Source organism: Gorilla gorilla, chromosome 16, assembly GCF_029281585.2.
Source record: "Gorilla gorilla gorilla isolate KB3781 chromosome 16, NHGRI_mGorGor1-v2.1_pri, whole genome shotgun sequence".
In the NCBI taxonomy this organism is placed as follows: Eukaryota; Metazoa; Chordata; class Mammalia; order Primates; family Hominidae; genus Gorilla; species Gorilla gorilla.
This window is the reverse complement of record NC_073240.2, coordinates 73,164,292-73,179,369: the sequence shown is the minus strand read 5'-3', so window position 1 is coordinate 73,179,369 and position 15,078 is coordinate 73,164,292. Positions and strand designations below refer to the sequence as shown.

Genomic DNA, 15,078 nt, shown 5'->3' with positions numbered 1-15,078 from the left:
AGCGTCCCAAAGTGCTGGGATTACAGGTGAGAGCCACCGTGCCTGGCCTAACAGTTTTTTGTTTTTCTGAAATAAAAAGGCTTCAAACTACAGGTTGAATAGACACACATGTACCTGGGGTGAACAAACCCGGAATGGCCAACACCTGAAGAGATAATGACATGTTCAGTGCCAGTGCTGGGGCCATGTTATGCAAATGAACCAAAGATGACCTCTGTATATTGGCCCTATGTTGTTTACTTCTTCAGAGCAGGCTGGGACTCATTAGCTCAAAAGCCCATTGGCACCAAACTCAAATTTTTACATATCCAACTATTTTAAATTTAGCGCAAATAGAATGGCCTTCACCATTGTTCTGATTTAGGCTGAGATAGCTAGACCTTTATAATCCTGTATTAATCAGTCATTGGATTTGGGCTGCCCTGGGAAGGGGCATGACCTTGAGGCAAACTCTGAAGGGGACAGCACTCCCCTAAACTATAACAACACATTCTTCACTGAAGGGTTGGGGGAAGGGAGGTCTTGACCATCACATCACAATGGCAGCACATCACACCACATGGGAGAAAGAAAATAACTGAGGAAACAATGACTGACAGTCCTCTTTAATTGAGGGAAAACATAAATGTGCAGATTTAGAAAGCACAAGAAATTTTAAGCAACTAAACACATCCTTGTAAAAGTGAAGATTGCCAAAAGAAATAAAAAGATCTTAAGAGCAGTCAGGGAAACACCAACTACCTGCAAATTGACTGCCAGTTGATGTCTCATAAGCAAAAATGGAAACCAAAGTATGGTGAAATAATATCTTCAAAGTAAAGTAAGAGAAAATAATTATATATTTACTAAGTTATTTTTCAAGAAGTGATTCAAAATAAAAGAATTTCCAGATAAGCAAAGCAGAGCTTATCACCAACAGTCTCTTGACTAAAGGAACTTCTAAGGTGCTAATTCTTAACCTTGCTTCCACACACATTGGATTCAACAAGGGAGCTTTAAAACATGCTGATGCCTGAGTCCCGCCCCAGCAATTCTGATTCAACTAGTCTAGGCTATGGATGTAACAACTCCATACATAGCCCCTTCTCCCACCTGCTATTAAGGTGTCATCAGAGAATGTCAAATGAGGAACTAGGACTTGTATACCCACCCAGCATTAACAGATACACCTCTTATGGGTTCAGTGCAGACCGCATGGGACTCCTCTCCCTTCTTGATAGAGCAGTATCATAGGAGTCTCTAGTTGGAAGCTTCCACTCCTGCCCAGCAGTGAGGCCACCTTCCCTTTCATTTGAGGTGGTTTCAGCAGAGACCTAGTAGGAAACCTTAACTTCCACCCTTATCTCACAATAACCAAGGCAGTGTCCTTGTTTCCTCACTAGTTGGGGGTCAAAGGAGGCCTGCTAAACATGTTTAAATTAGATATAACGTTTAAATGAGATCCAGAATCTCATAATAAAATACCCAAAATGTTCAGGAATCAATTGAAAATCTCTCATTATACTAAGAGTCGAGAATATCTCAACTTTAATGAGAAAAGAATCAATAGGCACTAACACTGAGATGACACACATATTAGAATTACCTGTCAATAATTTTTAAGCAGGCATCATGAAATGCATCATAAGCACTTGCAAACACACTTGAAACAAATGGAAAAATAGAAAGTCTTAGAAAAAAATAGAAAATATAAATGAAGACCACATGGAAATTTGTTTTTTTCAGACGGAGTCTTGCTTTGTTGCCTAGATGGGAGTGCAGTGGTATGATCTTGGCTCGTTGCAACCTCCACCTCCTGGTTCAAGCGATTCTCCTGCCTCAGTCCCCCAAGTAGCTGGGACTACAGGCACATGCTGCCACACCCAGCTAATTTTTATATTTTTAATAGAGACAGGGTTTCACCATGTTGGCCAGGCTGGTCTCAAACTCCTGACCTCACGTGATCTGCCTGCCTCAGCCTCCCAAAGTGCTGGGATTACAGGTGTGAGCCACTACACCTGGCCCACAAGGAAATTTTAGAATTAAAAAATACAACCAAAATGAAAAACTCAATGGATTCAATGTCAGAATAGAGAAGATAGAGGAAAGCATCAGTGAACTTGAAGATAGAACAATAGAACTTACCCAATCTGAACAACCAAGAGAAAACAGACTTAAAAGAAAATAGATAGAATCTGACTCCTCAACCCCTTTGGCCATGGCAGGCACCTTTTGGACTGGGCTGCCACTGCTTGGGCAGAGTAAAAGGTGCCAGGAGGAGCATGGGGGTGGAAGTCCTGTCAGCCAAAAAATAAAAGTTTACCTCAGAGCTGCAAAAAAAAAAGAAAGAAAGAAAGAAAGAAAGAAAGAAAATAGATAGTCTCAGAGACCTATAGGATTATAACAAAAGATCTAACACTCCTGTCATGGAGAGAGAGGAGAGGGGAGATGGGCTTAAAAAGTACTTGAAGAAATAATGGCTGAAAACTATTCAAATTTAGCAAAAGACATAAATCTCCAGATTAAAGAAAGTGAGCGCCAAACAGGATAAAGCCAAAGAAATCCATATCAGGGCACATAATAATCAAACTTCTGAAAGTTAAAGACAAACATAGAATTGAGAAAGAGATGACAATCTCTTATGTATAAGAGAAAAACAGGATCTCTCATCAGATACTACAAAGGCCAGAAAGAAGTGGCACATTTTTCAAGAGCTGAAAGAAAAGAACTGTCAAACCAAAATTCAATATCCAGCAAAAGTATACTTCAGAAATGGAGGGGAGATCAAGACATTCTCAGATGAAGGAACACTTAGAGAATCTGTCACCAACATAACTACTCTAAAAGAATGGCTAAAGGAAGTTCTTAAAATGTAAAGGAAATGATAAAATAAGGAATCTTGGACTATCAGAAAGGAAGAAAAAACAACTGAAAGAAGGAAAATGTGGGTAAATGCCATAGACTTTAATGCTTCTGGAGTTTTTTATAAATGGTGATTGGATATCATTGTCTAAAGTGGTTCTGAAATATATAGAGGAAGTACTTAATATAATTATAAATGGGGGAGGATAAAGGGACTTAATAGTAGGTAAGGTTTCTACACTTCACTCAAACTGGCAAAATGTCAATACCAGTACACTGTGATAAGCTATGTATGTATAGAATAAGAAACACTTTATCCACAAGAGCACAGGAAAAACAAAACAGAAATGAACCAGGTGTAGTGGCTCATGCTGGTAATAATAGCTACTTGGGAGGCTAAAGTGGAAGGATTGCTTGAGGCCAGGAGTTTGAGACCATTCTGGGCAACATAGCAAGACCCCATCTCTAAAAAAAAAAAAAAAAAAAAAAAAAAAAAAAACAAGAAGAAAGATAAAGAAAAGAGAAATGAAGAACATAGGCAACAAAAAGAAAACAAAAAATTAAGTGACAGACTTAAGCCCTAACATACCAATAATTACATTAAATGTAAATGTTAATTAAATGTAAATGTAAATTACAGGCTCACACCTGTAATACCAATAATTACATTAAATGTAAATGGTCTAAATATGTCAACTAAGACAAAGATTAGTAGAGTGGACTTTAAAAAAATGACCCAATTATATGCTGTCTAAAATAAACTCACTTAAATACAGCTATATACGTAGCTTGAAAGTAAAAGGATAGAAAAAGGTATATTTTGCAAAGATTAATCAAAAGAAAACATAAATGGCTATATTAATATCAAAGTACCTCTCCACACAAAAAGCTTACCAAGAACAGAGTGACATTGCATAATAATAAAAGTATCAATTCATCAAGGCATCACAGTTTTTAATGTTTATGCCCCAAATGACAGAGCTACAGAATATGTGAGGCAAAAACTAATGGAACTGAAAGGAGAAATAGACAAATCCACAATTACAATTGAAGTCTTCAACACCTTTCTCTCAACAATTGATAAAACAACTAGACAAAATCAGCAAGCATATAGGGCCAGGCACTGTGGCTCTCACTTGTAATCCCAGCACTTTGGGAGGCTGAGGTGGGCAGATCACTTGAGGTCAGGAGGTCAAGACCAGCCTGGCCAACATGGTGAAACCGCTTCTCTACTAAAAATACAAGGCTGGGCACAGTGGCTCACACCTTTAATCCCAGCACTTTGGGAGGCCAAGGGGAGCGGATCACTTGAGGTCAGGAGTTTGAGACCAGCCTGGCCAACATGGTGAGACCCCATCTCTACTAAAAATACAAAAAAAATAGCTGAGTGTGGTGGCAGGCGCCTGTAGTCCCAGGCTTGGGACTGAGGGTAACAAAACAAACCTCAACAAATGCAAAAGAATTGAGGCCAGGCTCAGTGGCTCACACCTGTAATCCCAGCACCTTGGGAGGCTGAGGCAGGCGGATCACCTGAGGTCAGGAGTTGGAGACCAGACTGGACTACGTGGTGAAACCCCGTCTCTAACTAAAAATACAAAAATTAGCCGGGCATGGTGGCGGGTGCCTGCAATCCCAGCTACTCAGGAGGCTGAGGCAGGAGAATTGCTTGAACCCGGGAAGCAGAGGTTGCAGTGAGCCAAGATCACGCCACTGCACTCCAGCCTGGGTGACAAAAGCGAGACTCCATCTCAAAAAAAAAAAAAAATTGAAATTATACACAGTGTGTTCTGACCACAATGGACTCAAACTAGAAATCAACAACAGAAAAATAATAGGCAAATCTCCAAACACTTAGAAACTGAACAATACATTTATAAATAATATATGGATCAAAGAGGAAGCCTCAAGGAAATTTTTTACTGTATTTTTCTTTTTCTGCAGAGAACTTTGTTCTGATTTTTGAATTGTTTTACTACTTTTGGGGTGAAAATTTAAAAAAATACATAGGACTGGGCCAGGCATGGTGGCTCACACCTGTAATCCCAGCACTTTGGGAGGCCTAGGCAAGCAGATCACGAGGTCGGGAGATCGAGACCATCCTGGCTAACATGGTGAAACGCCATCTCTACTAAAAATACAAAAAAAAATTAGCTGGGCGTAGTGGCGGGCACCTGTAGTCCCAGCTACTCGGGAGGCTGAGGCAGGAGAATGGCTCGAACCCGGGAGGTGGAGCTTGCAGTGAGCTGAGATCGGGCCAGTGCACTCCAACCTGGGCGACAGAGCAAGGCTCCATCTCAAAAAAAAAAAAAAAAAACTACATAGGACTGAATGAAAATGAAATTCCAGTAACCCATTTCATGGTCAACTTATTACAAGGAGTAACTTTCTGTTAAAGGAGAAAAATAATTTATTTTATTTATTTATTCATTTAGTAAAAATGGGGTTTTGCCATATTGGCCAGGCTGGTCTCAAACTCCTGATCTCAAGCAATCCACCCACCTCGGCCTCCTGAAGTGCTGGGATTACTGGTGTGAGCCACCGCATCCCGCCAGAAAAATAATTTTTGAAAATCATAATTTGCTGCTGCATTTTTTTTTTTTGAGATGGAATCTCACTCTGTCGCCCAGGCTGGAGTGCAGTGACACGATCTCGGCTCATTGCAACCTCCACCTCGTGGGTTCAAGCGATTCTCCTGCTTCAGCCTCCAGAGTAGGAGGAGCCTGCCACCATGCCTGGCTAATTTTTGTATTTTTAGTAGAGACGGGATATTGTCATGTTGGCCAGGCTGGTCTTGAACTCCTGACCTCAAGTGATCTGCCCGCCTTGGCCTCCCAAAGTGCTGGGATTACAGGTGTGAGTCACCACGCTCAGCCAGAAAAATAAATCATTTAAAAATCATGATTTGCTTCTGAATTGAATATTGTTTTAAGAACTTTTTGATGATTCCAGTTGCTACTGCTGGTCTCCAGCAGTTTCTTAGAATAGTCAATGGACACAAGTTATGTTAAAATCTCTATTAGGCCAGGTGCAGTGGCACACTCCTGTAATCCCAGCACTCTGGGGCACCGAGGTGGGTGGATCACTTGAGCTCAGGAGTGTTCTAGACAACCCTGGGCAGAATGGTGAAACCCCCATCTCTACAAAAAAAAAAAAAAAAAAGAAAAAAGAAAAAAAAGAAAAGAAAAAGAATTATCCAGGCATGGTAGCATGCACCTGTCATCCCAGCTACTTGGGAGGCTTAGGTGGGAGGATCGCTTGAACCCAGGAGGTTGAGGCTGCAGTGATCTTAGATCGCACCACTGCACCACAGCCTGGGTGACAGAATGATAACCTATCAAAAAAAAAAAAAAAAGGAAATCTCTATTAAAATAATTAGCAATTTTACTGAAAGAGGCATGAAAAATATATTATGCAATAAATATATAATTTATGAAGTATGTGTCTTTGTCCAAACATTGTATTACTACTTTGTGCAAACATCACTGATCCATCAAGAGAATACCTAGACATGTGCAAGAGTAATAAAATTCCATCAGCTCTGATATTTTGCCAACTTTCAGTCATATAAAAAGCGTAGCTGTACATAGGTCTTTCATTTTCGTAATTCTGAACCTGTATTTGTGAAAATAAGAGGGGAACATATTTAACAAATTGTAATTTGATTTGTATATTTTAAATGTTTAGACGCACAGTATGTCGATTTCCATTTCTTCTTTTGCGCTGGGCCCAGCAAATGTTGGGGTGGGCCTGGCCCTAACCTCCTCGACCCTCAGAACCTCAGCTTCCTTTTCCGGAAAAAGAGAACACTCCTGAGTTCACAGAACTGGGATGAAGTGGGCACCTGGTGCATAATGAGTTCTGAGTAAATACGGCTAAGTTCCCTCACTCTCCTAAGGAGGAATCCGTGTTCAAGGAGTGTTTAAGGGGTTTTTATTTTATTCTTCCTTTCTTTTTAAGGCTGCAAGGGAGACGAACGTGTCTGAGGCTCAGGGGTAAGAAAGTGGTTAAAGACACCGAAGACAGAGATGTGTGATGGGGCGGGGTGGGATTGGCTCCGAGGGACTGGCTCGATAGTGGGAATAGAGAAGAGGAATCCCCATCCACCCCCGCAGGAAACGCACCAGCGTTTGGAGGTGTGTGTGCCTGCGTGTGCCTGTGTCTGCCTATGTGTGCGGTGGGGATTAGCCCCGACTCCGGCAGACACCATCACGCATGACGAAGCTGCTTCCCCTCACGCGGCCCAAGGCGCACACGCGCGATCCACGGCCACGCCCGCACACACTCGACACACACAGGGCATTCGAGGGTCCGGTTGCCATGGCGAGCAGGAGCGAGTGAGCCCAGCCGCCCCTCCCGCCCCCGGCGAGCCCAGTCAACTCCCACTCTGATTGGCCACTGCTTCCTCATTATGCAAATCATTTGCGTAGACTCGGCGGCCAGCTGCCTGACGTCATCAAGCACGGGGGCTGGGGCTCGCGGCTCGGCTCTGGGAGAGCTCGGGCGGGAGCCCAGAGAGAGCCGCACGGGGACCTCAAGCCAGACCCCAGCGTTCCGCCGCCACCTCGGCCAGGGCCCGCCCCGCCCCGGCCCCGCCCCTTTCCTGCCCGCCCCACCCCCTCTACGCCCCTCCACCCGGACCCCGCCCCCTGGGCAGCCCCCCGCCCTCTCCGCCCGGGCTCCGCCCCCTCCCCCTGGCCCTCGCCACCGGTCCAGGGAGGGGACGGCGGGACAGGCGGGACCAGTGGGACCGGCGGGAGGGCTGACAGGGCGGGGACATGGCCGCGGCGCCGGGAGGGTCAGCGCAGCCAGCTGGCCCCGGCCCGCGCCTGGGTTTCAGCACCGCGGACAGCGGCGTCGGCATGAGCGGGCTAAACCCCGGTCCCGCTGTACCCATGAAGGACCACGACGCCATCAAGCTCTTCGTGGGGCAGATCCCGCGGGGCTTGGACGAGCAGGACCTCAAGCCGCTGTTCGAGGAGTTCGGCCGCATCTACGAGCTGACGGTGCTGAAGGACCGGCTCACCGGCCTCCACAAAGGTGCGCGGGGTCAGCCCAGCCCAGCCCAGCCCCAATCCGATTAGAGTGTGGCCCGACCCCAGGCCAGCCCCAGCCCTAGCCCTGCCGAGAGCCAGTCCAACACCAGTCCAATATCAGCCCCACCTCAGCCCAGCCCCCTTCCCAGATCACAGAATTTTCTCTCTGACATCCTCCTTCTGATTATCACTGTGGTCCCCTAACATGTTCTCCACTCTAACCTCCAAATTCCTGGCCTCCACCTCTCACATCCCAGCAGTCCCTGCCTTTCAGCTGGACCTTTCCACCACCTCTCCCATCAGACCTAAAATTCTGGAATTTGAAAACTTATTCCACCTTCTAGATCTCGAATACCCTCAATTTCCCAAACCCTGAGCCCAAACATTCCTGAATCCTCCATCTGGTGGCACCTCACTCAGGCCTAACGACCCACATGCATATCTTGGACTTGCACCCCTCCTCTGGCCTCCTAGTCCAGCCATCCCCCTCAAGAGCCTTCTTTTGACTCTCAGACTGCCAACCTAAAACACCGCAGACCCAAACCCTCCCCTTCTTCAGAACCCAGACCTGTCTAACACAAAATCCAATTCAATTCCCAGGAGGCTCTCAGTTCCAGACACCCCCCTCATGTTCAACAACAGCCCCAATCTCTCCTGCCCTTTGCCAGAATCCCAATGCACTCTACCTCTTCTGATTTCAGTTCAGAACCCTGACCTCAGCTGGGAACTCCTGCCACCCTGTGTCCCTTTCTTCTTGGATTTCTCTCAGCTAAATCCACACTTCTTTCCTTCTCTAATCCCCTCACTCCTGTGCCTCTTCTTTGCTCCTCCCCAATCCTCTTTATGGCCTCTTTCTTTCCCTCCGCTCACAGGCTGGTCCCAGTCCAGGCCCATTCTCAGGGTGAGTCAGGCTGAAGAGACAGAAGGAGATCTTCTCCCTGCCCTTTCTAGAGAGATACACGGTCCTGTTCGGCCACACCCCTTTCTTCCTGTAGAGAGAGGGAGGAGGCTTGTTTACATGCAGAAAAGTCTGTCCAGGCAGGGCTGGAGTAAGAGAGCCAGAGTCACATGTCATACATGGGCAGGAGAAGGGGAGATGATTTGAGAAGAAACACTCTTATCTCCTTCCTCACCACCACCACCATGCTGTGGTTTCAAGTTTTTGCTGGGAAAGAGTCACCAACTATCCTCCATGATCTTCCTAAGAGAGGAGTGGTGGGCCTTGGGTAACAGCTAAAGGTACATTCCTAAGGACTGAGAGCTGGAATCAGACTGCCACCTCTTCAACTTGGAGGCCTTGTAGGGTTCCTTGGCACACTAATGTAGGCACTTCGAGAAAATGCCAATAGAAGGGCTAGGACCATCTGGCTAGGAGTGCAGCTTCCACCCTTTGGGCTGGGATTGTGTTAATAGGTGTATGAAAGGACAATACCACACCATCTAGAGTCCTTCTAATGCACTTCCACTACCTGCCTGTCTGTCCATCCCTCTATAGTAACTCATTTTCTTATTTTTAGACATTGATTTCAGTATGTACGTACAAAGCTAATCTTTGTAGGCCATCTGTACAATAAGGGAAGTGTATAGAATACCCTTAAATCTCACTCTTCTCACTATCAGTCTCTGAACTGTTCCCTCATCCTCTCTCTTTTCATTTAGCTCTAATTCTGCCTGTTATTTTCATTCATCTGTCTCTTAAACCATGCTTCTCTGTCTTTTCTTCCCTTCATTCTTCCACCCTCTATCCCGGCTAGTCCACATGGGGCTTCTTTAGGCAGCAACTGGGCCCCTGAGCCTTTCAGACAGGCACCCTGCCCGGTTTGGACGTCAGGTGATATGGGTTGGTAGCAAAACACAGAGCAGGGATGTAAGTGGAATCAGGTGTTTGGTGATTTATTTCCAAACTAAATCACAACTCTCCAAGGCAAGTGTTGCCTTCCAAGATGATTGTGGAGGGTCTCCAAGTCAACATCTTCCTCATCCTCTCCCCAGCAACAGTGACTCATTTTCCTTTTGATGTCTGGGTACCGAGGCAGGCAGCCACAGTGCTTTGAAAACAACCCCAGCTTGGGAGTTAAGACATTCCAAATCCTGCCCTGCCACTGACCCACTCTCTGGGCTTCAGTTTCCCTGTTGATGTGATAAGAGTTTTGCTCAGTTCTCTAAGTTCCCTTTAACTCAGTGAATGTCCAACAATAAACCCATCTTAATGGGGCAGCCCTGTAGAAGAGGCCAGAAAAAAATGTTCCCATTTGCCTTTCTAATCTGCTGAGGTCTAAGTGGAAATCTGCCCCAAGTTCCTAATGGCTCACCATATCCACTTTCTCCTCCTTCAGTCCTTCTCCCTCCTACACTCAGAATGCTCCTTTTGAAAACAGATCTTATCATCTCACAGATCTGCTTTAAACCCTTTAAAGTGGCTCTCTATTGCTCTTAGGAAAAAGTTCAAAATCCAACTGAGGCCCACAAGGCTATATACGACTTGATTCCTGCATACCTCACTAGCCACTCTGCCCCCATGCACCAGCCTCCAGCCACACTAACCTTCTATCCATTTCCCCAACACACCAAATTCTTGATTCAGTCTTCATATATGCTTTTCCCTCTGTCTGAAATAATCACTGTCCTTTTCATCACCTGATTGTTAAGGACTCAGTGTTCTTGTTCTCGAGGACTCAGTGCCTTCTTTGAGACATTACTCAACCCTTTGGACTTGTTTAGGGGTCCCTCATGATTTGTCTAATCCCCATGAGGGCAGGAAATGTGTCTGTGTTGTTGCCACTCTATCCCCAAGCTCATCAAAATGCCCCACCATAATAAGTAAGTGTTCAATAAATATTTTCTGAATGAATGAGTGCTCAGTGGCTGTTGGAAAGGAGGAGAGTGCTGCTTCAGTGCTTCCTAGCAGGCTACAGGTCCTGAGGCTGAACAAAGAGAGGGCTAAACTTGACCCTTTGGCTCAACCTAGACCTCTTCGCTGACCCATATATGCTGGCCCTTTTAGAGGAGCCAGATTTGAGGCACAATAACTCTTTAAGAGGCCCTACCTCAAAGCCCTAGGAGGGTTGACAGATCAAGATCCTTGAACAGGATTAGGGGGTCCCTGGAAACTCCCACCTATGGGAAGCCCTTAAACCAATCCCATCTTCTAAGTCTCAAATCAATCCATTCCCCAGCTTCAAACTTAGGGGAGGGAGACATGGAAAAGAGCTGGGGGCTCCTGGGGTTGGCTCCCAATCCTTCTTTTACTCTTTTGCCTCCTCCCATCTGAAACTGAGTTGGGAAGGAATTGAGGCTGATCCTGGGAGACTCCATGAGTCTGAATCCAAAAAGGAAGGGGAAGTCTGGGTTAAAGATGATGATAAAGCTGCTTAGGGAGGTTTAACCCCAACAGGACTTGTGACTGGAGTGGGGAGGGGAGATGTGGGATTGTATGCACATGTGACTGGGTGTGGGCACATATGTTCTCTGGGCAGGATGCCAGGAGCAAATGAAAGGGAGCCAGAGCCTGGGACACTGGTCCCCAGGCACATGAAGCCCCTCCCTCCAGAGGTGGGAGGCAGAGAGGGCTTCTCAGAAAGCAGAGTCCTTGTTTAAAGGAGAGTGGCCTTAAGTTTGTCAACTTAGTGGGGTATTTCGAAGAAGAATAGTTGGGGGTTTCAGGAAACCCCCTGAGCCAGCCTCTTCCTCCTCAGGCTGTGCCTTCCTCACCTACTGCGCCCGGGACTCTGCTCTCAAGGCCCAGAGTGCACTGCACGAGCAGAAGACCCTGCCAGGGGTAAGTCCTCCAGGTTGGGGGGTGGGAATCACCTCAGGCTGGGGACAGTGCCCTGTGTGCATGCCAAAGCAGCATGTGGGGGCTGGGTTGGGACCGAGAACTAGAAGCAGAGTCATCTTTCTAGGAGAGGGCTTCCTGTACCCTGAACAGCAACAAATTCTTTGTTACATCCAATCTTCTGGCTCAAAAAAGGGGCTCAAGATCCTTGGGCCCGGCGTTCCACCCATCTTTTAGGAGAGGCATCAGTGTTGAGGGCTAAGCTAGAATTTATTCACCTTGGCTAAAATTATGGCTTTGGGTGTCACTTGTCACTGGTGTGAGCATGTGTGCAGATACATGGGGTAGAGGTTCTGCTGGACTGGTAGCCCATTTTCTCTAGTCCTAAGGTCCTTGCTGGAACTTCTCTCTAGTCCTTTTCCTGTAATGGTTATTTTTGGTGCCTTGACTCACTAAGATTGTCTTCCCTCCACACTGCAAACACTTGGCTAAAGTTAGGGGAGACCTGATTCTACAGGCAGCTAGGCTTGTAGGCACCAATGGTACCTGGTCTGGTCTTGGCTAATGGATAATCAGTCAAGAAAAGGCAAGGTGGGACCTACTGACCATATGGCAGAATAAAGGGGTGATTGTTAGTAACTAGCATGGGTTTACCAAAAGCAAGTCATACTATACAGCCTTGTTTTCTCTTGTCCAAGAAGCGGTGTGTCTAGAACAGAGCACTGTTTAAATGCCATTCACAGGCCAAACTTGGGACTATGTCCAGTTCTAGGCCTCTCAAATTTAAGAGAGTCGTTTGTCTACAAGAAAGAGATGAGGATGAAGTAAAGACACAAGATATATTTGGAATAATAGTTTGGAAGAGTTGGGATGATTTAACTGGAGGAGATAGGGCTTAGAGGGACTTTAATAGGGAGGCATCATAAGCTAATAATTAAAAATACTGGTTTTTGAGGCCGAGTGCAGTGGCTCACGCCTGTAATCCTAGCACTTTGGGAGGACAAGGCGGGCAGATCACCTGAGGTCAGGAGTTCGAGACCAGCCTGGCCAACATGGTGAAACCCTGTCTCTACTAAAAATACAAAAATTAGCTAGACATGGTGGCAGATGCCTGTAGTCCCAGCTACTTGGGAGGCTGAGGCAAGAGAATCACTTGAACCTGGGAGGCAGAGGTTGCAGTGAGCCAAGATCATGCCACTGCACTCCAGCTTGGGCAACAAAGTGAGACTCAGTCTCAAAAAAAAAAAAAAAAAAAAAAAAAAAAAACACTGGGTTTTGAGTCTCACAGACCTGGATTTGAATCCCAGCTCTGCCATTTATCAGTTCTGTGTCTCTGGGCATGTTACTTGGACTCCTGAGCTTCAGTTTCTTTAGATATGAGGAGTGGGTTATACTAACACTTAGCTCGCTTGGCTGTAGTGAGGATTACTTGAGGCTTAGCAAGTGCCTGGCACAGAGTAAGATCTCAGTAAGTACTACTGTTGGGGTTGGGGTAACTACCTTCAGATTCTAGAAGAGGGGTTTGGTTTTCTATGAGTGGTCCCAGAAGGCAAGATTCGGATCAGTTAATATAATAAGAAATAGGCACTGATTTCAGCTCAGTATAAAGAAGTCACTTCTCTGAATTGGAGCTACCAAGCAATGGAGCAAGCTTCGCCAAGAGCTAATCAAGCTGTTAATGGGGTGACAGCTCCTAGAACCAAGCACAGTAACTGAAGCACCTTTAGCCTCACTTTTGGGGACTAAGTGCCAAGTAACACCAATTTGTCACCATCACTGAGCCTCTGTATGCAAGCTCCTGAGTCAGAGAGACCTGGGTGTGGATCCAGGCCCCACCACTCACTAGCTTTGTGACTTTGGGCAAGTCTTTACTGCTAAGCCTAAGTTTCCTCACCTGTAAAGTTAAACTCATAGGGTTGTTGTCGTGGTTAAATGAGCTAAGTCATTAAGTGAACTAAAGTACTCAATGCTGTTCTTGGCAGAAAATAAGCACTCGATATGAGTTAGCTGGTGGTAGTAGTGATAGTAACAGTAATAGTAACAGCAGCATTAGTAGGAGTAGGAGTAGAACTCATCATTCATCTAATCATGGGAGCAAATGACTTCTGCTGCTAGAACTGAGAGTCAATGAGACAAGCTGTAACATTCCATGTGGGAAACAGCATGGTAAAGGTGCAGACACAGAAGGAACAGGTGGGTGTGAAATGCGGCTGGCACTGTGGGGGAGGCCCACGTGAGCATGGAGGGAAGCTGGAGGGAAGATCTACAGAGGGCAGCAGTTGAAGATGAAACTTTCAATGCCAGGCTTTACCCTGAAAGGAAATGGGAGGTCCCCCCCCCAAAAAATTAAGATAAACTTTGGGAGGAAAAAAATCTCTCCTCCACAAGACACTGGGCTCTGCCCAACTAATTTTTGTAATTTTAGTAGAGATAAGGTTTCACCATGTTGGCCAGGCTAGTCTTGAACTTCTGGCCTCAAGTGATCCACCCACCTTGGCTTCCCAAAATGCTGGGATTACAGGCATGGGCCACTGCACCAGGCCTAAATAAGGTATTGTTATTGGCATTCCCATTTTACAGGTGAGAAAACTAAGTCATAAAAATCAAGTGACTTGCCCAAGGTCATATAGTTAATAATGGGAAGATCTGGACTTTGGGCCCAGCTAATCTGGCCCTAGAACTCATTCACTTAACCACTGTACCGTGACCTGAGACAACCAGGTAGCAGACAGGGGTCTTAGGTTCTAGAGAGAATGGTGACTGGGGACATCTTCCCCCTCTCACTGTTTCATCTGCAAGTCTCCAACATGGCCTGGCTTCCTCTGATACTGTCAGGATTGACTTTATTCACCCTCTCCAGCTTAACAAAGTGAAAATTAATATTTAATTATTCTCCTAAATGAAAATCAATGGCTGTGTTGGCCAGCCCCAGCAATGCCTGTGCCATCAATCTTTCCTCTGGGCCTGCCAGAGACAGCAGCAACTTTAGTCGCCTGGCCTTAGGCCCACCAGCATGGAGGAGGAGTGCCCAGCTCTCTGCTGCCATTGGGTCCTGAGCACAGCTGCCACCTGCTGGAGAAGCAGGGACAAGACTTTAATCTGAATTCCTGCTGGCATCAGGCAGGACTGTTACCATGGGACCAGAAAAGGCTAGGTCAGCCCCCAGAGAGAAAAGTCTGAAACCCTAGGGGGAATTTCATGGTTTGTTTTTTGTTTTTTGTGTTTTTTTGAGACACAGACTCATTCTGTCACCCAGGCTGGAGTGCAGTGGTGCCATCTCAGCTCACTGCAACCTCCACCTCCAGGGTTCAAGTGATTCTCCTGCCTCAGCCTCCCAAGTAGCTGGGATTACAGGCACCCACCACCATGCCAAGCTAATTTTTTTGTATTTTTAGTAGAGACGGGGTTTCACCATGTTGGTCAGGCTGG

The 15,078-nt window shown here is 46.0% G+C and overlaps 1 protein-coding gene across 13 annotated transcripts in view; it reads left to right on the top strand.

Moving 5' to 3' along the window:
* The window catches only part of LOC101137195 (CUGBP Elav-like family member 6), a 93,273-nt gene that overhangs the window by 50,495 nt on the left and 27,700 nt on the right, over positions 1-15,078 (top strand). For 6 of the 13 annotated variants that reach the window (XM_063698683.1, XM_063698681.1, XM_063698682.1 and 3 more), the window contains exons 14-16: positions 6,799-6,833; positions 7,269-7,878; positions 11,570-11,652. In XM_063698683.1, the coding sequence (XP_063554753.1) occupies positions 6,799-6,833; positions 7,269-7,878; positions 11,570-11,652 (728 nt within the window). Of the gene's footprint in view, positions 1-6,798; positions 6,834-6,881; positions 7,176-7,268; positions 7,879-11,569; positions 11,653-15,078 lie in introns of those variants that run through there. The other 7 variants (XM_019010447.3, XM_019010444.3, XM_019010443.3 and 4 more) reach the window with 3 other exon arrangements.